The 24,247-nt window shown below is 41.7% G+C and overlaps 1 protein-coding gene across 4 annotated transcripts in view; it reads right to left on the reverse strand.

The window, feature by feature from the left end:
- The window catches only part of cep85l (centrosomal protein 85, like), a 348,511-nt gene that overhangs the window by 196,295 nt on the left and 127,969 nt on the right, over positions 1-24,247 (reverse strand). For all 4 annotated transcript variants that reach the window (XM_063033776.1, XM_063033783.1, XM_063033765.1 and 1 more), the window contains one exon: positions 2,577-3,400. In XM_063033776.1, coding sequence (XP_062889846.1) covers positions 2,577-3,332 — 756 coding nt within the window. In that variant the 5' untranslated portion in view covers positions 3,333-3,400. The remainder of the gene's footprint in view (positions 1-2,576; positions 3,401-24,247) is intronic.

Genomic DNA, 24,247 nt, shown 5'->3' on the forward strand with positions numbered 1-24,247 from the left:
CTTTTCATAGGATTTTCTGTTCAAGGGCATTGGTGTTTCCATACTAGTCAATAAACTCTCCACCACCCATTTATAGAAGCTTGTTAAAGCTTTAGATGTCAGGCCAAATCTTTGCAAACTCCTAAGGAAGTAGAGGTGTTCCGTACTTTCCTCATAATTGCACTTAGATGCTGGGCCCAGGACAGATCCTCTGAAATGATAACAGTGGGGAATTCAAAGATGCTGGCTCTCTCCTCCTCTGATTCCCTGATGAGGACTGGCTCATGGACCTGTAGATTCATCCTCCTGAAGTCGATAATCAGCTCCTTGCTGACATTGAGTAAAGGTAGCTGTTGTGATCTCATTCAGCCAGATTTTCAATCTCTCGCCTACATGCTGATTTGCCACCGCCTTTGATACAGCCAATGACAGCGGTGTCATCAGCAAACCTAAATATGGCATTGGAGATGTGCTTAGCCTCACAGTCATAAGTACAAAGTTCATTTGACCTAGCAAACCCATGCTGACTCTTGCAGCAGCAATCCTGTCAATCATGTTCTTCAGCTCCTTCTAAGTGTTGCTGCCACTGGTCTCCAGCTTCCCTTGAAAAGTGAGGATTGAATCTAAGGAAATATTCGCAGCTTCTCAAATCTATTTACAATATAGAAATTCCTCATCCATCGAACTATTTAAATCTTTTCTATGCCTTCTTAGGTCTTCATATATGTTCAAGGAACAATGACCAGAAATGTATGCAGATGAACTATTATCAAACTGTGAACTAATGGTCCTAATATCAACCTCTGTCTCCTTTCCTCTTTCTTGTCAGTTTTGATTGATATGTGCACATTTCCATAATTATCTTTAAAAATAATATTTATCAACATCTTTCACTGATTTAAGATCTAGATGCTAAACTTAAAATCGGATTGGCAAAAACAATGAAGAACCCAGTTGAAAATAATGTGCCATCAGCTGTCCTGAACTTCATTGTTCACTTAACCTTTGCTCCCCAAGGTATCTGTAAATTCATCACACAGCACTCTTGCTGAACATTGAAGACCTTGGTTTGATGGCTAGATTTTGCTTAAAGGTAACATCCAAACCTTTGCAATTGCCTCCAGAGGGGTATAAGCTATGGAAGCACTTCAGACAGGATTCCTACTCTTGAATGACATGTTCAAAGTCAAGATCAAGTGAAACATGAGTATTGCTTTGCTGCAATACTCATCACAAATGCAGATTATGAACTAGCCTCAAATATGAAGAAACTCTATTGGGCAAGTACTGGAAAGCTGGTTTAACACTAATGGAATTACACACCAGCACAGAACAACTAGAAAAGCAGAGAAAATGGAGAACATTATTGGACTTCTCCCCCACCCCACCCCCAACCCACGGTACTGACTGCCTAGTTGAGTGTTATTTCCTTTATAGGATGCTGTGCAGTATTGTTTTAAGGTTGCCAATTCATCTGTGTAATCCAATTAACAGAACATTGAGTTAAAGTCCTCCTTGCCTTTGGAACAGTCTGCTTATCTATAAGAAGATAGTGATTATCAGTCAAAAACCTAAGCTACATTTTCACACTGCAGAGTATCCTGAACACAAAATAATCTGCAGGTGCTGGGGTCAAAGCAACACTCACAACACGCTGGAGGAACTCAGCAGGTTGGGCAGCATCCATGGAAAAGATCGGTCGACGTTTCAGGCCGGACCCTTCATCAGAGAGTATCCTGACTGGATACAACATGGCCTGGTATGGGAACACCAACGCCCAAGCCTTTGAAAAGTGTTGGATACAGGCCAGTCCATCACTGGCAAACCCAGCCCCCCACAACTGAGCACATCTTCAAGGAGAGCTGCACAAGCCATGCTCTGTTCTTGCTGCTGCCATCAGGAAGAAGGCACAGGAGCCTGAGGTGCCACACCACCAGGTTCTGGAACAGCTATTACCCTTTCTACCACCAGGCTCCCGAAGCAAAGCAGATAACTTCACTCACCAGAACACAGAACTGATTCCGTTATCTGTGGATTCACTTTCAGGGAGTCTACAACTCAAGTTCTCAGTATTACTTATTTATAATTATTAGTTTTTTAAAAATCTGACCAGTTTGTCTTTTGCACATTGGTTGTCGGACTTTGTGTGTAGCTTTTCATTTGTTCTACTTTGTATTATTGTGAATGCCTGCAAGAAAATGAATGTCAGGGTAGTATATGGTGACATACTGTATACTTACTTCAATAATAAATTCCTGTTGACCTTTGAACTTTATTTTGAACAGTGTCACTGATGGAAACCTCTGAAAAATATTCCACGGCTGAGGCTGCTGTAAATGAGCTCGGTGAAGGTAAGAGTGAGCAAGAAGAAAGGTTTTCGCAGACTGCTTCTCATACCTTTCCCATAACCAAACTAGGAACCGTGGACAAGCAGACCATAGTATTCTGATTCTTATTTTCAGAGAAAAACATGTTAATATAAAAATTCCCGAGAGCAAACATATTTCTGTTGATGATACTCAAACAGTTAATTTATTTCAGTACACTCCAGATGCATTATGCAGAGGAACAGGTATTATTTGCTCTTAAGTGCTTACCTGCTTCTGACCGGCTTCTTGCCCCAGCTGCTCTGGGGGCTGTTTCCGCTGCCAACCCGCAAATGCACAGGAGCCTTCCGCAGGGCCGAGGCCGAGAGCAGCGGCCTGCATCTGGTCACTCAGCCACCGCTGAGTCCTCAGAGAAGAAGGAGTCGTTGTGCCGCAAGCAGGCTGGTGTTCCCAAGACGGAAAGCCACGTCTCGGTCTGTAAGTCTCCACGTCGTCTGGGGTGGCTTTGGTTGCAGTCAAGGCACTGGGTGCTAAGTCTGAGCGCTTCTTGTTGAGCGTGGATGACGACAAAGAGGAGTCACCTGCAGCATTATAAAAACTCTCAAATTTGTACTGCCCATCAGAAATGGGATACTGGCTCTGGCAGAACTCTTTGGCAGATGTATCCCATCGCTTTGTTTCCTCGGTTTTTGAACATTCTGTATTGCGATATGTAAAGTTGTCCAGGTCAGTTTCCCCATATGTACTAGGCTTAACATTGATATTTGTTACAGTGGCCATACAGTTTGCAGAGTTTCCATTGCCAGTAAACTCACAGTCCGGACTCTCCTTCCCCGTTCCATTGAGCTTGGAGAGGGACGACCATTTCCTGATGGGTCGGGGGTCCTTCATGTCCAAGGAAGAGTTCCGAGCAAAAACATCTTTTGACTTGCTAGGCAACGTCTTGGAAAGGTTCACTTTAGTACAGGGAGCTCCGTCATCCTTTTCCCCAGGTCTGCTTAATGAGGGATTAGAGGTAGAAGGCATGACATGGGCTGTAGGGATGGCAACGTGCGATCGGATTGGTTTGAATGATGAGATTCCACTTGAGTGCTCTAGAAAAGGAAGAAAAAGAAAGAGTGAAATAGAGCAATAAAAAAATGCTTTCAACTCCAACTGAAAGCAAAATGCAATGAACACAATTGGGAATGATCTTTAATGAATAAATACACCTTATTGAACTCTTTCTTATATTCACCAACCTCTCTTTTAATCCCACTTATTTTTTTCCAAATCTGGAGAGCGTCATTGAGAAGCTGCTTGACCTAGTCCATGCCTGTTTTTTCTGGGTTTTGTGGTAAAGTGTTTCTTTCAGACCTGCTTTCTCCATGCCTCTTCACACAACCATTTCCCACCCAGTACACTAATGATTCTACTGGTGTTGCTTCATGCAACCTAAAGTCAAAAATTCCATTACTTTTGCTGCTAGTTTTCATCCTGCTTTCAATTTCCCATGGTGCCAGACTTTGTTTTTCCCTTTCTTGACCTCGTTATCTCCATCACAGGACATGGGTTTGTGAACAGTATTCGCATGTTTTGACAGCTATCTTGACTGCATCTCTTTTCGTCCACAGCGAACCCCCACACCTGGTGACCCTGTGATATCTGTTTCAGGGGCTGATGTTAGAACATTCTTCAAGAGGAGTGGAGTTTAATCCACTGCTTTACTCTCTGTACTCTGATCACAGCTCAAATGTCATCTATAATTTCGCCAGTCACACCACTGTTTTTGGCAGAATCTCAGATGGCAATGAGGAGGTGTACAAGAGTGAGATAAATTGGCTGGTAGCAACAGCAACCTTGCACTCTACGTCAGCAACACCAAGGAATTGATTGCCGCCTTCAGGTCAGGGAACTTGGGAGAAGCGACTCCAACAAAATACTGGAGGAACTCAGCAGGCAAGCAGTATCTATGGAAACAAATAAACAGTTGACATTTTGAGCCGAGTCCCTTCAGCAGGGTCAAAACAGCCCAAGACAGCTGCAGAATCTCGTGCTTAGAACACACACCAATACTCGTTCAGCAGTCAGTGGTGGAAAGGGTGAGCAACTTCAAGACCCTGGGTATCAACATCTCAGAAGATCTACCCTGGGTATCAACATCTCAGAAGATCTACCCTGGGCCCAGCATATTTATTTTTATTGTTTGCTTATTGAGATACAGCACAGAAAAGGCCCTTCCGGCCCCTGATTTAACCCTAATGATTATTCACAAAGACCAATTAACCTACCAGCCGGTACATCTTTGGACAGTGGGAGCAAACAGAAACACCCCAAGGAAACGCACGCAGTCACAGGGAGAATGTGCAGGAAATGAACTCAGGTCCCTGTTACTGTAAAGTGCTGTGCTAACCACTACGTTACCCTGCCACCCCATCGCAAAGGCATGCCAATGGCGACACTTCCTTAGGTGTTTGAGGAGATTCTGTACGTCACCAAAGACTGGAAATTTTCTACAGACGTATACTGTACAAAATTAAGAGAGACGTGGGTGGGGTAGACAGTCTGAATCATTTCCCTCAGCATTAAAAGCAAGTGGGCACAAGTTTAAGGTGAAAAGCAGATTATTAAGTGCTCTGAAGAAAACAATTTTTCACACAGAGTGACAGAGAGCAGTTGGTGCAGTCTTTTATGGTTATTGGATTTATTGACTATTCCCACAAGAAAATGAATCTCCGGCTTGCATATAGTGATATATATCTACTTTGAACTTTTGGTATCTGGAATGAGGGGATATTGGAACAGATGCAATCTTTATGTGTAGGAGATAGACAGGTATTTGTATAGGCAATGCATAGAAAGACCTAAGGAGACACAACAGAGCGCAGATGCTGGAAGCTGGAACAATGATATCCTGGAGGAAATCAATGGGTCGAGCAGCACTGGAGAAAGGAATTGTTAATGTTTTGGGTCAAAATCCTGCATCAATGCATCAAATGGGATTGGTGCACATGTACAAATTGTTTGGCATGGAGTGGCACACCAAAGGATTATTGTTGTGCTAAGATGCAGCAGTATCTATACTTAGTCAAGAAGGAACAGCAACATCTACACTTTGAGGAGATTGAGGTGTGCTCCATTCTAACAACTTTCTACAGGAGCACCATCGAGAGTGGTCCTGTCTGGCTATGTCATTGTGAGGTGCAGAAGCTGCAAGGCATCAGACCACAAGACCCGACAGAGGACAATACCAACTACCAAGAGGTTCATCAGGGTCTCCCTCTCCCATTTATGACATGTACCAGGAGCACTGTAGATGGAAAGCCCAAAGCCATGTTGAGGATCTCCACCACCCATCCCACAAACTCTTTGACCCACTACCATCAGGAAGGAGGCACAGAAGTATCAGGACTAGGACTGCCAGACTGGGTAACAGCTTCTTCCCTCAGGTTGTGACAGTAATGAATACCCTGCCACCACTATGTTCCTGTCACTAGGTCAACAGGCTGTTTACTGTATTGATTACTGCTTACCTGTGCTGCATTTCATGATATGCATTTAGAATTATATTTTTTATATAATTTGATTCCAAACAATTGGATTATTAATCATTACAGAATGTCTCTCTGGTGTTTCCTGCTCCCTTCCCTCTCCCTTCCTCTTTTCCTAACCATGATTCCCCCCTCCCTGCCCCCTTCCCACTCTCAGTCCACAAAGAGACTCATATCAGAATCCGGTTTATCATCACTCACATATGCCATGAAATTTGTTTATTTTTACTGTGCAAAAATCTTAGGCACCCTGTCTATAAATATGTACCTAGGACTTTCGCACAGTACTACCTATACAGTCAGATGACAATAAACTTAACCTTCACTCAAACATTCCTTCCAAGTAGTGATTGAAGCCTTTTCTTTTTGTGCCAGAGTTAGCTAGCCCTGTTGTGAGCTTATCCTGCCATAACCCCAGCTCAGTTTGTTTTTTCTCCACAGACGCTACCTGACTAGGTTTGGATTTCTAGTAATAGTTCTGCATCTCACTATTGCCTTCTTGTTTTTTCTCTCTTTATTTGTTGGAATTTTACAACTAACAAATATTCACCATCTTCCCTAGGCAAGCGTCAGCAGTATGTTTACCATCTGGCCCTGCCCTTCCTCCGCGACTGAAAACCCAATTGTTTGCTCACTCTAAAAGGTTTGATGAAAAGTTAGTGACCTGAAATATTTATTCTTTTTTCCCTCTCTCCACAGCTGCTGGCTAATCTTTTGAATATTTCCAGTGTTTTCTGCTTTTATTTTCAAGTTCCGCTATCTGCAGTTTTCTATCACTTTTTGACTGAATAAACTTAAGCATTTCGGCAATTAATATTTGAAGTAGGAACGTGTATCACTGAGTTGTAATAATTAAGGAATTAGATTAGATTAGATTAAACTTTATTGTCATTGGGTTGAGTACAGATACAAAGCCAATGAAATGCAGTTAATATCTGACCAGAAATGCAAAGAATAGTGTTATTTACAAAATAACTGCGAATAAAAAGTAAGTGCTGTAGCACTTACTTTTTATGGAGAAATTAAACTGTCACACACACTTCCAGAGTTTTTGCCTACAAGGTCTGTCAGAGCCTTTTCAAGTCCAGCAATGTTTGAATGACTAGCATTGGGACTTCCTAATCTAGGAAGCACATGGCTTCAGTTCATGCTAGGAGCCACACTCACGTCCCCATCTACATCAACAGAACTGTAGTGGAGCATGTTGTATCAAGTTTCAAATTCCTTGGTGTCCATATTTCCTAAGATCTCACCTGGTCCCTGAACTCCTCCATCCTGATCAAAAAGATGCAACAGCGCCTTTACTTCCTGTGGCGCATCAAGAAAGCTCACTTCTGTCCCAGGATACTGACAGACTTTTACCGCTGTACCGTTGAGAGCATACTCATCAACTGCATCTCAGTGTGGTATGGCAATTGTCCCGTATTGGACGGCAAAGCACTCCAGTGTGTAGTGAAAACTGCCCAGCGGATTATCGGCACCCAATTGCCAACCATTGAGAACATCTACCATGAACACTGCCTGGGCAGGGCGAAAAGCATTATCAAGGATGCATCTCACCCTAACCATGGACTTTTTACTCTCCTCCCATCCGGTAGGCGCTACAGGAGCCTCCATTCCCGCACCAGCAGGCACAGGAAGAGCTTCTTCCCTGAGGCTGTGACCCTGCTGAACCTCACATCACAGCGCTAAGCAGTATTTCACCCATATTGTACTGTCTCAGTACTTTTATATTTGTGTGCTGTAGCACTTACTTTTTATTCGCAGTTATTTTGTAAATAACACTATTCTTTGCATTTCTGGTCAGACGTTAACTGCATTTCATTGGCTTTGTATCTGTACTTGGCACAATGACAATAAAGTAGAATCTAATCTAATCTAATCTAATCTAACTGGAGACCAGTAAAGATAGGAATGAGCATCAACCAGGAAAATTGTAAACCACTTGGTGCTTCAGTCTGGTTTCAGGTCTAATCCTCCCAGGATAATTAAATTGCAGCTCCTTCAGCTTACTTTTAGCAGCTCATTGATTCCACCCCCCACCCCAACTTTGAGGCAGCTCAGTAATGTAGTGATTGGCTCAATGTTAATCAGTGATCCAGGTTCAATTCACACCACTGCATGTAAGGCTTTGTATGTTCTCCACGTCATCACGCAGGTTTCTTCTGCGTGCTCTGGTTTCCTCTCACTGTCCAAAGACATACCAGTTAGTAGGTTAATTTGCCATTGTAACTTGTCCCATGATTAGGCTAGAATTAAATTGGGAATCTCTGGGTGGCGCGGTTCGGAGCAGAAGGGCCTATTCCGCCTGTATCTCAATAAATAAAAATATTTTTTAAAACTCCCTCCAGACCTACGGCAAATAATCAGCTTCCCAAAAGCTTGGAGCAGACAGCAACCTGGGATACAGTTGCAGAGGTGTTGTCTCCCATCCACTGCATGCAATACCTGCAAGGGCGGGCAGTGATCTTTGCCCAAATACTTAAAGATGAAGGTATTTTCATTCCCATGATTTCCATAATTTGTACACCTAATAACTCTACTCTAAAATAGCTCAATAAAAAATTCTGAAATGAGGGAATGTCATTAAAATAGCAACACAGAGCATGAAGGTCTTAGCTCCAATATTTGTTTAGTTTCCTGATAACATATTGAAGTTAGGAAGATACATTGCTAGTCAGTGTGCCTGACAGGTTAGATCAGGCTGCAAAGTTGCCCCCCTCTGTGATATACCATAACAATGGCAAGCAGTCACCACACATCACCAGGGAACCTCACAATAAATCCTACAACTCCAGATTCAGAATATGCCACACAGGAAGCCCAACATTGCTGTTTCATGAAGTTCTCACCTCTAGTCTGAATTTCACAAACAGCATCAGTGTGACACACCGCATTATTTTAACAGCAAGCAACATGGTGGCAGGGAGCAACTTCTAGATTTCAGGGCTTAAAGTGTGGTTAAAGTTACAGAATAGGCTAGTCAAAATTTTCAGTGTGATTGGGGTGAGGGTAGTCAGAGAGAGAGAAAAAAAAGATTCTGCTCCTGTCCAAAGAGGAAGTGATATGGTCTTTGAAAAGTTAAGAAATGCACTTAAAGAGAGAAGTTAGCTTTATTTGTCACATGTACAACGAAACGTCAAAACATACAGTGAAAGGCGTTGTTTTGCGGCAAAGACCTACATAGTCTGGGTGTTCGGGGCAGCGCACAAACGTCACCACGCTTCTGGCTCCAACATAGCATGCTCACAAATTCTTAACCCTAACCTGTACGTTTTCAGGGTGAGAGAGGAAACTGGAGCACCCAGGGGAGTCACATGCGGCCAAGGGGAGAACTTACAGACAGCTGTTGGAATTGAATTGAATGCTGACATTACAACTGGCACTGTAAAGCGTTATTCTAACCGCTATGGGGCATAGAAGTTTAAAACACTTCACTGCAAAGAATATGAATCTTAACTCTGGGATGAATAGATTTTTGGCAGCTAAGGGTGAAAGGGACGTGAGCCACAAGTAGGATTACAGAATCAGGATGCTGACCAGGGAGGAATAGCACATACGATTGCGGGACTTTGCGTTCCAAAGCTGTTGGTCTTCCAACTAAAGTGGAAAATTCAGCTGCAGTATTTTTCAAGAGCAAAAGGAAGGAAAATAATAGTGAACCTGATTCACAGACCAGCCCTGTAAGTCACTCTCTATGAAGATGGAGAAGAAAACAGATTATGGTGAGCAATGAAAAGACTGAATTAGTGTAAGCTTAAAATCTATTTAGAAAGTTATTGATTATTATTAAGACAAAAACATGCAATGTAATGAGACCTATCACTCTCAGTGGAGAATTTTGTTTATTCCAAGGATGTTAATGCTGAGCAGTTTGGGGTGAGTACACTTGTTTAAGACTGCCATCGTGTGGTTTACCCAAGAGCTGCTGCTTATTCAGGTAAATTCTGACTCCATTTCTATCAGTTATTTCACTAATATTCTGTTTATCACATAAATTTTTTAACCCTGTATAGCAAAGCAGTCAGAGAGCTCTGCAGCTGCCTTGGCCCATATAATGCTGACTACTTTAAAAACAGATTCACTGTATATACAAGTAGTATCAGTACAGGTCAACCTTCACTAATCTGACACCATTGGGACCTGAGGAGTGCCGGATTAGTGAAAATGCTGAATTACAGAAGGATCACATTAATCAATAGCTAACATTCACTAATTCGACACCATTGGGACCTGAGGAGTGCCAGATTAGTGAAAATACTGAATTACAGAAGGATCACATTAAGCATAATCAGTGTTGGATTAGCGAAGGAAACGGATTACAGGTAGTCGGATTAGTGAAGGTCGACCTGTACATAATCTCGCTAGCTCACTGCTTTGCTTTGTTCAAAGTAAATTTTATTAACAAAGTCCATACTGTATATACGTATCACATAATACAACCCCGAGATTTATTTTCCTGTGGGCATAGTCAGCAAATCTTTAGAATATTAACTGTAACAGGATGAATGAAAGATCAACCAGAGTGCAGAAAACTTCAAACTGTGCAAATGCAAATTTAAATAAATAGTAATAAATAACAAGAGCATGAGATAACAAGATAAAGACTCCTTAAAGTGAGATCATTGCTTGTAGGAACATCTCAATGCATGGGCAAGTGAGTGGAGCAACTGGACAATAATATAGCTTATGTCAGGTTGCTATTATCAATAACAGCTTGAAGCTCAATACTACCATCTCCCAAGCTTCTAAAGCTGGGCATCTGTGCCTCCGTCTACAACTGAATCCTCGACTTCCTCTTCGGAAGATTACTGTCAGTGATAACAGCTCCTCCTCAATGACAATCAACACAGGCACACCTCAAATACATGAGCTTGGCATACTCCTCTACACTCTCTGCACGCATGACTGTGTCGTAAAAAAACACAGCTCAAATGGCACTTATAAATTCACCATTATTGTTGTTGATACAATCGCAGATTGCAACAAGGTGGTGAAGCAGATTGAGATAGATTGGCTGGTTTGAATGCTGCCACAAGAACCTCACACTCTTTGTTAGCAAGACCAAGGAATTAATTGAGGACTTCAGGAAGAGGAAGTCGGGAGAACACATCAGTCCTCACTGATGGGTCACCAATGGAAAGAGTGAGCAGCTTCAAATTCCTGGGTGTCCATAACTCAGAGAATCTATGCTGTGCCCAACACATTGATGCATTCTTAAAGAAGAAATGCCAGTGTTTCCACTTCATTAGAGTTTGAGAAGATCTGGTATCTTACTAAAGACTCCTGAAAATTTCTACAGATGTACCGTAGAGAGCATTCTGATTGAGGCTCCAAAGCACAGGATGGAAAGAGGCTGCAAAGGGTTGTACGCTCAGCCAGCCCCATCACAAGCATGACTCTCCACACCATCAAGTACATCCTTCAGAGGCAGTGTCTCAAGAAGGTGGCCTTCATCATTAGCGACCCTCACCACCTAGAATAGGGACTCCCAATCTTTTTATGCCATGGACCAATACCATTAATCGGGGGTTCATCGACTCAGGTAGAATATGCCTTTTTCTCCTTACTGCCATTATGGTAGAGAAGCTTGAAGACCCACACTCAAGTATTCAGAAACCACCTTATCCTTCCTGCCATCGGATTTCTGAATAATCCATGAACACTCGCTCATTATTCCTTTCTTTTTGCAATATTTATTTTGTAATTTATAATAATTTTATTGTCTTTGATTTTATTTATTTCAACTGCTGCTGTAGAAGAACAAATTTCAAGTAACATTGTTAATAAACCTGATTCTGAACATCTTTTTCTTCAGTTGCATGAAAGTTCTGCTGAAAGGCAACAACATTAATTGGCCATTTTAAAACACACAATGAAACTAACAGCGCTTTATTTATTCCTGTATAGTGGCTAACATATTTACATTCATATTCTCAGATATGGGTTGGTTGTGCAGGTTCAGGTCAAGAAATCGATCTTGACTGTTAAACACATGCTGACAGGGCATTGCTCAACGTGCAAAGAATCAATGGAATTGGTTTATTATTGTCAGATGTGCCGAGATACAGTGAAAAGCTCGTCTTGCGTACTGTTCATACAGATCAAATCATGGCATTGAGGTAGAGCAACTTAAATCAACAACAATGCATAATAAAGCTTAACAGTACAGAGAAAGTGCAGTACAAGTAAACAATAAGGTACAAGATCATAATGAGGTACTGTAGATTGTAAGGTCAAGAATCCAATTTATCATACAAGGGAACTATTCAATAGTTTTGTAAAAGTGAGATAGAAACTGTCCTTGAGTCTAGCGGGAGGGGGGTGTGAGTGGGGTCTTTGATTATGCTGGCTGTTTTACTGAGGCAGACTGATTTCACAGAGGGGAGGCTGGTCTTCGTGAGGTGTTGAACTATCCTCACAACTCTCTGCAGCTCCTTGCAGTCACGTGCAGAGCAGTTGCCATATATCGGCGTGATGCATCCATATAGAAAGCTTTCTATGGCGCACCAATAAAAATTTGTAAGGGCTGATGGGGATTTGCCAAATTTCTTTAGCTTCCTGAGGAAGTAGATCAATGCTAAGTTACTTAGTTGTGCCCTAAGGCCTCGATACCCATTGCAAACTGCTCTTGGCATGAAATGAAACCTAATCTCTAGGCTTCATTAGTTTCTGGGCTTTGTCTTCTGCCTGTGGGGTGGATCTTGATGGTACTGAACAGGTAAAGAGCTTGGAGCCAACCTACATTTCCCCTCATTTTTATTTCCAGTAAAACCTGTGGAGAAATGAAAAGCAAGTTATGATTCACTTTCTGCTGCTTTACAGTGCCAGGATTTATCTCTACAATTAAAGCTTAAATGTCAGTTTTTTTTTAAACTTCCGACAGTGCGTTGAAACAGTCATTACCGTATGAACATGCAGATTTTAATGTCATTACAGTGTATCACCAGAAGAAATTATAATCCAAACATAATCCTCTGAACATTCCAATTTATTCACATCTCTGTAGTGTGGCAAGAAGGCATTAATTATTAAGATTTCTTATCAAAGCTCTGACCTCCAACCCAGTTGCAACCATGCCTCTCGCTCACTTTGACTGCTTTCTTTGACACACCGTCGGAGTGCTGCATCTGGAATTAAGAGGCCTTGCATTTGCGTAGCAGCATCCACCTTCTTGGCAGGTCCTCAAGGTGAACAAATGGAGTGCAATTACATGTTATAATGTAAGAAATTACAACAATTTTCTATTATGACATTGTTCAATTAGTTGAATGTCATAATGGGCCCTTAATGATGAAATCAATAAAAAAATTAGCAGCAACAGGGAGACCCGATGGAAGTGAGCCAGTACATTCACGTAGTGCTGTTTCCTTTGTGATTTATTGGTACATTAGTCCGCTGTGCTTCTTTTCTTTTGCATAATGTACCGTGCAGCAATACAATAGTTCATTACGTACATGCGCGGACAGGAAAAACCTCCCCATTGTAGGATTGTCTCTGTCTCAATGCTCACCACATTTCCCATGGAGACAACTTTCACTTACAAATACAAGAGTGGGTTTTTCACTGTTTCAAATTTGCACCTGCAGCCTGAATGTATTCAAATACCTGTCGTGAAGAATACATTGCAGCCTTTGTTCCAAAATAAAAATATCAGCAGCCTGCATCACATTGAACTTGCTGAAGGAAAAGCTCTGATGCAGATGATAAACAAGCTTAACTCACATTGAACGGAAAGATCTCTGCTTATTTTGGCTCAGGCTGCTGCCAGCACTTGACACCGATGGTCAATGTTTAAATTCCCCAGTTTTATTACTTCAGAGGACCTGTCCTGGGCCCAGCACATAACTGCAATAACAAATTAGGCATGGCAACACCTCTGCTTCCTGAGTTTGTGGAGGTTTGGCACAAACTTTGACAAACTTCTACAGATGTGTAGTGGAGAGTAAATTGCCTGGTTGCATCACAGCCCGGTATGCAAACACTAATGTGCTCAAATGGCAAACTCTGCAAAAAGTAGTGGATACTGCCCAATCCGTCAAGCGTAAAACACTCCCCGCCATTGAGCATGTCCACATGAAACACTTACAGGAAGGCAGCATCCATCATCAGGGACCCCTATCTCCCAGGACATGCTCTCTTCTCACTGCTGCCATTAGGAACAAGGTTGATCTTCAGAACTCGCACCACCAGGTTCATGAACTGTTATCACCCCTCAACCATCAGGCTCTTGAAGCAAAGGAGATACCTTCAACCAACCTCACTTACTCCATCATTGAAATGTTCCCACAACCTATGGGCTTTGTCTATCTTTGGACTTGTCATTCTTCGTTCCTTATATACTTTCCACAAATACTTTGTATACCTTTTTTTTCCTTCCACAAGGTAAAATAATAATGAATCTCAAGGTTATACATAGTGATATATACACACTTTGATGATAAGTTTACGTTGAACATTCAACAGTTCTTATCACACCATGAAGGTTTTCAGGAATGAACAGAAGGATGTTATCCTTCAAGGATGGAGTGGTGGTGTGTCAAATGAAGGGCGATATATAATTTGGAGGGATGTGGTAGCATGCTATAATATTTCTGCTATCTTTCTTCGGGAGAGGTTTAACAGAAGTTTTGTGTATCCTGTACACCAGCGGTCCCCAACCACCGGGCCGCAAAGCATGTGCTACCGGGCCGCGAGGAAACAATATGATTTGGCGATATGAGTCAGCGGCACCTTTTCTCATTCCCTGTCACGGCCACTGTTGAGCCATTACGCATGTGAGGTCATCCGTGTCAGCGCGGGAAGGAGATCCACTCCTCGAGCTTGCAAATGATGGCGGTCTGAAAAGTATGTCTGACATAACATCTCTGCCGGAATTCTGGATCAAAGTCAAGGCTAAATATCCTGAGATAGCCACGAAAGCACTGAAAACGTTGCTCCCATTTCCAACATTTTTCTGCGAAGCAGGGTTTTCTGCTATGAATGCAATGAAAACCACACTGCGGAATAGACTGGACATCAGGAACCCCCTTTGAGTATCGCTGTCTCCCATCACCCCTCGATAGGACCGTCTTGTTGCAGGGAAACAAGCCCAGGTATCTCACTGATTCAGCGATATTGGTGTGTTGCAATGATTTTATATGTTCATACGGTGAAAATATGTGCTGTGTGTTTAATATCCAAACATTACTTAGAATGTTATGATGCTATTGACTTATATAACCATATAACCATTACAGCACAGAAACAGGCAATCTCTGCCCTTCTAGTCTGTGCTGAACACTACTCTCACCTAGTCCCACCGACCTGCACTCAGCCCACAACCCTCCATTCCTTTCCTGTTCATATACCTAACCAATTTTTCTTTAAATGATAATATTGAACCAGCTTCTGCCACTTCTACTGGAAGTTCGTTCAACACTTACTTCAAGCTCCCCGTCCTCCCCTGGTAATTAACTTACCACTATATTCATGCGAGGAAAATATGTGCTGTGTGTTTAATATTAAATTTGTTAGATAACCCTTTTAGAAACGAAATTGAGTGTATTAGCCACTTATCACCTATATTCCGGTCGTGATTAACAACCTCCCCCCCCCCCCCGCCCCGGACAGAATCACCGAAAACGATTTGCAGAAAAAAATTGGCACGTACACACATGCGCAGGTCACGCATGCGCACTGGTGCCTGCACAAGGCTTCATGGTCATTGTAGTCTTTCTCGGGGTAAACACAACGTATTTGACTGCTATTCTTGTCCGTTGGCAACCCTACCCCCCGGTCGGCCGGTCCGCAAGAATATTGTCAATATTAAACTAGACCGCAGTGCAAAAAAGGTTGGGGACCCCTGCTCTACAACATATGCTCCCCAGAAACACCTCAGACGGTTGTGATGGAAGTGATAGAGATAGAATTCAGAAGCCTGAAGGCTAATTAAGTAAACTGTACTATCTGGATGATATCCAGCTTCCTGACTGACCACTTCATAGTCATAGTCATACTTTATCAATTCTTAGGATTCAGAAGACAGTTTAGAGTCACTCATTCTTATGTGGTGCTGCAGTCAGATCAAAATGCCAGACTTTGTAAGGGTGGTCATTATCCCCAAGCACACCAGGTAATCATTTGATTCTAAGGAATATTTCATATTAAGAAAATCATGGCAGGTTTCTTAAAACGTCCAAAGTATGCACTTCAACTGAAATCAAAATCTCACATCTCCACAATGCAATTTGATCAAAAGAGTCTCTTACATCTGGATAACTTTCAATAATGTAATTTCCACATAGTGTTTCCTGAGCAATAATGTCACAGGATGACAACTCTATCTGGCTTCTTGAGACTGGTATACAATCCTCTGCAATATCGTAATGCCTGTGACATTTTTCCACTGGAATCACTCACTGGTAGACTATCTTTGACTGATATGCAAAGCTTTGGTGCAATATCCAGATGTTGCCAAGGCTGAGCCATCTCCTTCTTCAGTGAACTTAGCCACTTTTGAATATCATGTGGATTAAGGAAGTTAGAAACACAGAAACATAGAAAACCTACAGCACAATACAGGCCCTGCAGCCCACAATTTTGTGCAGAACATGTACTTAGTTTAGAAATTACCTAGGGTTACGCATAGCCCTCTATTTTTCTAAGTTCCATGTACCTATCCAGGAGCCTCCTAAAAGACCCTATCATATCTGCCTCCACCACCGTCACCAGCAGCTCATTCCACGCACTCACCACTCTCTGCGTAAAAACTTACCCCTGATGTCTCCTCTGTCACTAGTAATTGGAAATGTAATGATTGGCAGCACCGACTTTGATATTGTTTGCACTCTTGATTTTGTTATATTTAGTTATTTCTATTAGATTTCTTGTTATTTTTTCGCAATCTTCTAGGCAAGAAAGCAACAAGTTGAATATGGGTAAAGAAAAAGCAATTACTGTTCTATTCAGTGAAAAGAACAGATGAAATGTAAATATCACATAAAATTTCTACAATAGTTGGCTTCCAAAGCTCATGCTGAACAATGGAACAGATACAATGTGATTGTTTTGGAGAGTCCTCTCTGATTTGCACCATTTCCTCCCACATAGCTCACTGACCTTATGTCCCAATGCCTTTTCCTTAAGATTCCTGGCAGGGTATCCCTGCTGGTACTTTGGTAAACAGTCACTAACTGTAACATGATTCTGAACAGCTCTGGCCAAGCATCATCAAATTAGTGGAGGACAGAAGGATCCTGAGGTCCAGATCCATAGATCCCTCAAAGCTGCTTTGGAAGTTGATGGGGTTTTTAAGAAGGGATATGGTGTCATAGAAGCATAGAGAAGTACAGCACAGAAACAGGCCCTTCGCTCCATCTAGTCCATCTCAAAACTATTTAAACTGCCTACTCCCATCGACCTGCACTGGAACCATAACCCTCCATATCCCTACCATCCATGTACCTCTCTTTAATGATGAAATTGAGCTCATATGCACCACTTGTGCTGGCAGCTTATTCCACACTCTCATGATCCTCTGAGTGAAAAAGATTCCCCTCATGGTCCCCTTAAACTCTCACCTCTCACCCTTAAGCTATGACCTCCGGTTGTAGACCCACTCAACCTCAGTGGAAAAAGCCTATCTATATCCCTCATACTCTATCAAATCTCCTCTCAGTCTTCCATGTTCCAGGGAATATAGTCCTAAACTATTCAATCTTTCCTCATAACTCAGGTCCTCCAGACCAGGCAACATCCTTGTGTGTCGGCTTTTATTAGTCGAGGGATTGTGTTCCAGCACCACAGACTAATAATGCTTCAACTCCTGGTTAGACCACATTTGCAATATCATGTTCAGTTCTGGTTGCCTCATTGTAGAAAGGATGTGGAAGGTTTAAAGAGGATGCAGAAGAGATTTACCAGGATGCTGCCAGGATTAAAGAGTGTATCTTATGAAGAGCGTTTGAGAAAGCTAGGGCTTCTCTCTTTAGAGTGTAGGAGGGCGTACTGACAAGCTGCATCTGCATTTGGTATGGGAGCAGTCAGGCGTTGGACCGGAAGTCCCTACGAAGGACTGTGATAATGGCTGAGAGGATCATAGGGGTCTCCCTACCACTCATTGGGGACATTTATCAGGAGAGATGCATATGATGGGCCCTTAGTATTATCAAGTATCCTACCCATCATGCAGGAGACTTCGATGCATAAAAACAAGAACAGTCAGGGCAAGAAACAGTTTCTTCCCTCAGGCCTTTAAACTTCTGAACTCGGTGCACCTGCATTAATAGACAGTGAGGAGAAAATGTTATGACGGGTCTGTATTGAATGTGGTGTCCCATTGAGGAAGTCAACGATCCAACCACAGTGAAAAGTACCGATGTCCGGGTTTAGAAGCCTGATATGATGGTATTATTATTGATGGTATGATGGCATTGAACTTCAAGCTATCATTGATAAACAGCTGCCTGACATATGTCTTGTCTCTGAGGCAGCTGTCCCTGCTCTTTTTGGACATTGATGATTGGTGCCCTTTTGAAGCAGTTGGGAACCTCAGAGAAGTGTAGTGAGAGGTTGCAAGTATCCTTGAGTACACCAGCCAGTTGATCAGCACAGGAGTTCTGTACCTGCCAGGTACACTATCGGGGCCGGCAGTGTTATTCTCCTTTTCAAAGTGAGCATAAAGGCCACGGGGCTTATCTGGAAGAGAAATCTCACTGCAATTTATGGTGTTAGGCTTTGCCTATAGAAAGTAATGGCATTCAAACCCGTTCACAATGTTGTGCATCTGATTAAGTCTCTAACTTCACGTGGAATTGCCTTTTTTCTCTCACGATGGCGTTCCATAAATTAGATGAATCCCTTGCAGGACTCTGGATTGTCAGTCTCAAGTGTCACAGATCTAGCCCTGAGCAGACTGCAAAATCCCTGCTCTCATCCAGGGTTTCTGCTTTGGGAAAACATGGTATATTCTGAAAGGCACACACTTATCCAAGGAGATCTCGATGTATGGTAACAACTTTTGCATATTAATTCGGATCCAGAGATAATCAATGAATATGGTCCCAACTATTGATTCAAAGCAATCGTGTGAAAATTCCTCTTCCTCTCTTGACCATACCTTCACAGCTCTCAGCACTGGTGCTGCAGTTCTCAGTCTCAGCCACAGCCAATATGGCAGGAGTAGAAGTACAGGCAGGAGATCAGGCTTGGGTGTGGAATGACAGGATAATCACTCTTGATGGTGCTGAAAATGGGATTGGGTGTGTTGGCTCCTCTGATTCTGGAGTTAATCTGATAGTGGTTTGTCAGAAACTGCTTCAAACTAGCCTGACTGAAGGCCCCTATGATGATTAGAAAGTCGTCAGGGTACTTCGTCTCGTGACAGTTGATCACGATGCTCAGCAACTCCAGTGCCAGCTAGAGGGTGGAATAGACACCCACTACCATGACAACAATGGAGAACTCCCTTGACAGATTGAATTGAGGACATTTGACTGCCAGGTGTCCCCGGTCTGGGGAGAAGGGCTGAGACAAAACTCCCATGTCTGTGCAACAAAATGTGTTAATCACGAAACAACCTTCCTCTTCTAATCAATCACTTCCTCTGGTGAAAAAAATAAGATTCATATCACAGACCAAGGTATATGGAACATTTAAAATGCATACTATTCCTTTTTTGGGTGGCAGGGTGGAGATACGTCTCTACCAAAGGAAGTGTAAGGCACACCTTCCATCCATTACCTGCCAGACACCCTTGGGCGAGATCTGCTTGGCCCCTCAGTCAGGGTCATGTGAAGCCATGGGTGCAGACGGTGGATGGTCGTTTGAGCAGCCGGTGCATATCATGTCTTGTTTATGTGACCAGACAGACAATCTCTGAAGAGTATGGAGAAATTCCATGGTGATTTTCTTGATCAGCAGCTCAAAATCCATAAGATACACCCAAAAGTATTCAAAAAGCAAAATGTTTGTTGTTCAGCATAATGGCTGTGCTCACCCACTTGTAAAGACACTGCCCAGAAGAAGGCAATGGCAAAGCAGTTCTGTAGAAAAATTTGCCACGAACAGTCATGGACAAAAGACCATGATTACCCACGTCATATGACATGGCACATAATTAATGAACTTCTCCTCCGTGGCCCTGCTGCTGGAATATTACTTAAGTGTTCTCTATAAGTCAATGCTATGATCAACATAACATTATCCGAGACCCATCTGCAGTCAGAAAATACGCTTCCTCAATAAAAACCTAACATAAAAGTCTCCAAGCTCTCTCTAGTCTTCAGATTCAATCTCAGTGGACTGGCATTTATTGATTACAACATGACACATCTATCATCTCTATAGTTAGTCCGTAGTCAGATTATAATAGCAGGCTAGCTTCCTAAACTATGGCGCCAGAAGAGGTTGTAGGGTACTGCAAAGTCTCCTACGTTTTTTAACCCTTCCTGCTCACAAATGAGCTGTTAATTATCGCACATTTCAGTGTTGGTGCTAATATTTGTTATTGAACACTCCAACATTAACATTGTAATTCATTTTCTGACTTTACCGATGTTTGGAACATGGATCACAGTTTGATGAAATAGTGCTGTCAGACATAATGTGGAACTCAGCGCAGATCAATGCTTATTGAAATTAATACATTAATTCTGCTAAAATTCTAGTAATAGTAGGTTACTCCACAGTATTTTGCTCTAAGAATTCCTCTGTTATTCATAATTCATTTTTATTTGAGGATAAGAACAGCAGCTGTAGAACAGCAATATCATTTTAGATCAATGAGCAATCTGAGGATGATTATTTTACGGTGTAATGATTAACAAACTGTTAGAAACCATTTTTTAAAAAATAATACTTTTTCTAAGAGTTGTACTTTTTAACAAATTCATGTATTTTTCATACTCACTGGCAGAAAGCGGTATAGCAGCTAAACTAACAGATTATCACTGCTCTCATTTCTCATTGGCTAAGTATTAGCACATTACCCACGTGATGTAATTGTTTTAATTGTGTAACCTATGAACTAATTCCTATTCAAGGAATTTCCCTTATCTTATCTATAAAAGTGATAGATTTTTCAGAAATGTTGTTATTTAGTTTGCTTAGTATTTGTATGTTTGTTTGTACTCTAAAATAAACTGAAATCTTGGAATTAAGACTGCCTGTCATTCCTGACTCCCCGAAGAACCTTAAGCATGAGAAATTAAACAGAGATCCAACAAATGTATTACAGTAGTTGAGACAAGCCCAGGGAGGTCTCAAGTAATCAGTGCAGCATAGAAATATAGTACAAAGAAAGGCCATTTGGTTCAACATGCTCTGCTGAAGTTTCTTAACTGAACTTATGCAATTAGTCTGCTCTAATTCCCAAAGAACTTAGTTAATTCCTTGCTAAAAATGCTCTAGTTCCTGTCTAAATAGCCTCTCATTCAAAACATCTCATTGCCAACATTTGACTTCCCCTTTGATCCTTCATGAATGGCAATTAGTCAAAAATGAAATTTATCTTCTGAGCATCTTTCACAATTCCAAAAAAAAATTTAGATCTGCGTCAACATTGGGTGACACAGTAGCATAGTGGTTAGTGCAATGATTTATAATTCCGACATTAAGATAGGGGTTCAATTCTCACTGCTGTCTGTCAGGAGATTGTATATTCTCCCCATGACCGCATGGGATTCCTCCAGCTGCTCCGTTTTCCTTCCACATTCCGAAGATGTGCGGTTAGGGTTAGTATGTGGGGAGCATGCTATTTTGGCGCTGGAAGCTTGGTGACACTTGTGGGCCGCCCAAAGCACAAAGCTGGCTGATTTGATTCGACACAAATGGCGCGTTTCACTGTAAATTTCAATGTATGGTATATGTGACAAATAAGGAAAATCTTCAATTATTACTGGATTAAACAATCCAATTCTGAACATTTTTTTCATAATTTCTTTTGGAAAACTTCATTGTGATGGATTTCTGTCCTTCCCCTTTGGTATAGATCTGTTTTCTGATTGATCTTCCAGTTCAAATGACTATTGTATTCAAAACCATCAGACATATTGATTCGAGGAAATTACCATGAACTCATCAGCAGCACTGACGCATGCACACTAATGACTCATCTTCTCCCAAAGCTTATTCCCACAACAGGAAAAAACTTCCACTTTATACATATTCAATAGCCCCACAGGTGCACAATTGCTCAGGAACATAAATCGTACATTTCCTAAGAGAGCATTAAGATCAAGAAGGAACATGCAGACTTTATTGTATGCTTGGCTCCATTTCTAATTAATGGCAAAGTGATTTGTTCATACTTCTTTAATGATCTTTTCTCTTTAATTGAAACCCTTCACATTAAAGCGTCCCCTTATTCTAATTTTACAGATTATAGCTGATGGTTTAGTTTTGGAGAGTAATAACATTTCCATTCACATAGCTTAGAAATCACACAGTGCAGCTTTGAATGTCTCCAAGACAGATCCATTTTATTTAAGTACTCGAGCCCAGCTGATTGTTCTGACAGCTTCTTTCAGTTTTCTTCCACTGACTTTATTGGCCAACAAAAGCAGCGTTCAATATACTGCATAAGCCTGCAAATTCAGCCTAAACATAGAAGACAGATATAACATAATCCATTGGACATTACATTAGAGTCAAAAATTAGGCTCTGATTTATATCTCAGAATTAGGGGACAACCAGTCATAATTATAAGTGCTATCAATTTTTACTGTCACCATTATAATTAAGGAAGCTGTCTAAAAATTGAATTCATTAGTACATTTTTGTGTGTCAATAGATCAACGACTTAGTCATAGTCATACCTTATTGATTCCAGAGGGAAACTGGTTTTCGTTACAGTTGCACCATAAATAATAAATAGTAATAGAACCATAATAGTTAAATAGTAATATATAAATTATGCCAGCAAATTATGAAATAAGTCCAGGACCAGCCTATCGGCTCAGGGTGTCTGACCCTCCAAGGGAGGAGTTGTAAAGTTTGATGGCCACAGGCAGGAATGACTTCTCATGACGCTCTGTGTTGCATCTCGGTGGAATGAGTCTCTGGCTGAATGTACTCCTGTGCCCACCCAGTACATTATATAGTGGATGGGAGACATTGTCCAAGATGGCATGCAACTTAGACAGCATCCTCTTTTCAGACACCACCATCAGAGAGTCCAGTTCCATCCCCACAACATCACTGGCCTTACGAATGAGTTTATTGATTCTGTTGGTGTCTGCTTCCCTCAGCCTGCTGCCCCAGCACACAACAGCAAACATGATCGCACTGGCCACCACAGACTCGTAGAACATCCTCAGCATCGTCCGGCAGATGTCGTAACTCCAGTCCTAAGCTATACTCTTGGTCACTAATCACTCAAGACTACAATTGACTCAATCCATGCCTTGCATTTGCATGATCCTACACATGCAATCTTCTTTCAGGGCTACAGTGTACTGGAGACCTCCCCTCTGTGGCCATTCTGTGGGGCGGTGACCATCTTAGATAGCGGACTCTCAGAATCCAGCCCTACTGCCACCCTGAAACATGCTAGCTCAAAGGCACATTTCACTGGTATTAAATATCATTGATATTTAGAGACATTTAAAAGAACTTTAAATTGATTCAAATAAACTTAAAAACAAGTTTAATTAATAAAACATCAAACTATTGTTAAACAATACAAATAAAGTGAACTTTAAAAGTAAACACAACTCAGTGGACTTTACTATGAAGCTCATTGATCTCATTAAAAAAATGGTATGGTGTCACTTCCTGCATGACAGATGTAAAGCAAGGGGCCTGATGGAAAGTGCATCACTGCCTCTTACACTGCAGTATCCAGACATCGACACCAAGATTTAAGGTCAAAGTATGTTTATGTTAAAGTATGTAGGCAGTATACAACATCATCTGGCAGACTGCAACAAAACCATGATCAGCCATGATCACAGTGAATGGCGGTGCTGGCTCGAAGGGCCGAATGGCCTACTCCTGCACCTATTGTCTATAAAACAAAGAAACACCATGGAGCCCACTCAAGGAAAACATTAAACACCCAACGCGCATAAAAAAGGAACAAATCCTGCAAACTGCAAAAAAATGAGCAAATTAAACATCAAACAGTATAGAAATGTTCAATTTAATTCAGTTCAATTAGTGCTGTGTCATTCATCGACTGCAGGCCACAGAGCCAGTCTGCCTCGATCAAAATCACACTAAAGAGTAAAGATTTAAAAAAAGAGTAACCAGAAATGCGTGTAACATGAACCACAGAGTCCTCTAAAAATGAGTCCAATCTGCAAGACACACTGATTAAACTTTGCCCAATACCCGAGATTCCAGCACCTTTCTCCAGTAGCAGCAAACAAGAGGGAGAGGGAGACCGGCCAAATGCAGGCAGACGTCGCTGAACACCCGCTCGACTTCCG

Source organism: Mobula hypostoma, chromosome 2 (assembly GCF_963921235.1).
Source record: "Mobula hypostoma chromosome 2, sMobHyp1.1, whole genome shotgun sequence".
Taxonomy (NCBI): Eukaryota; Metazoa; Chordata; class Chondrichthyes; order Myliobatiformes; family Myliobatidae; genus Mobula; species Mobula hypostoma.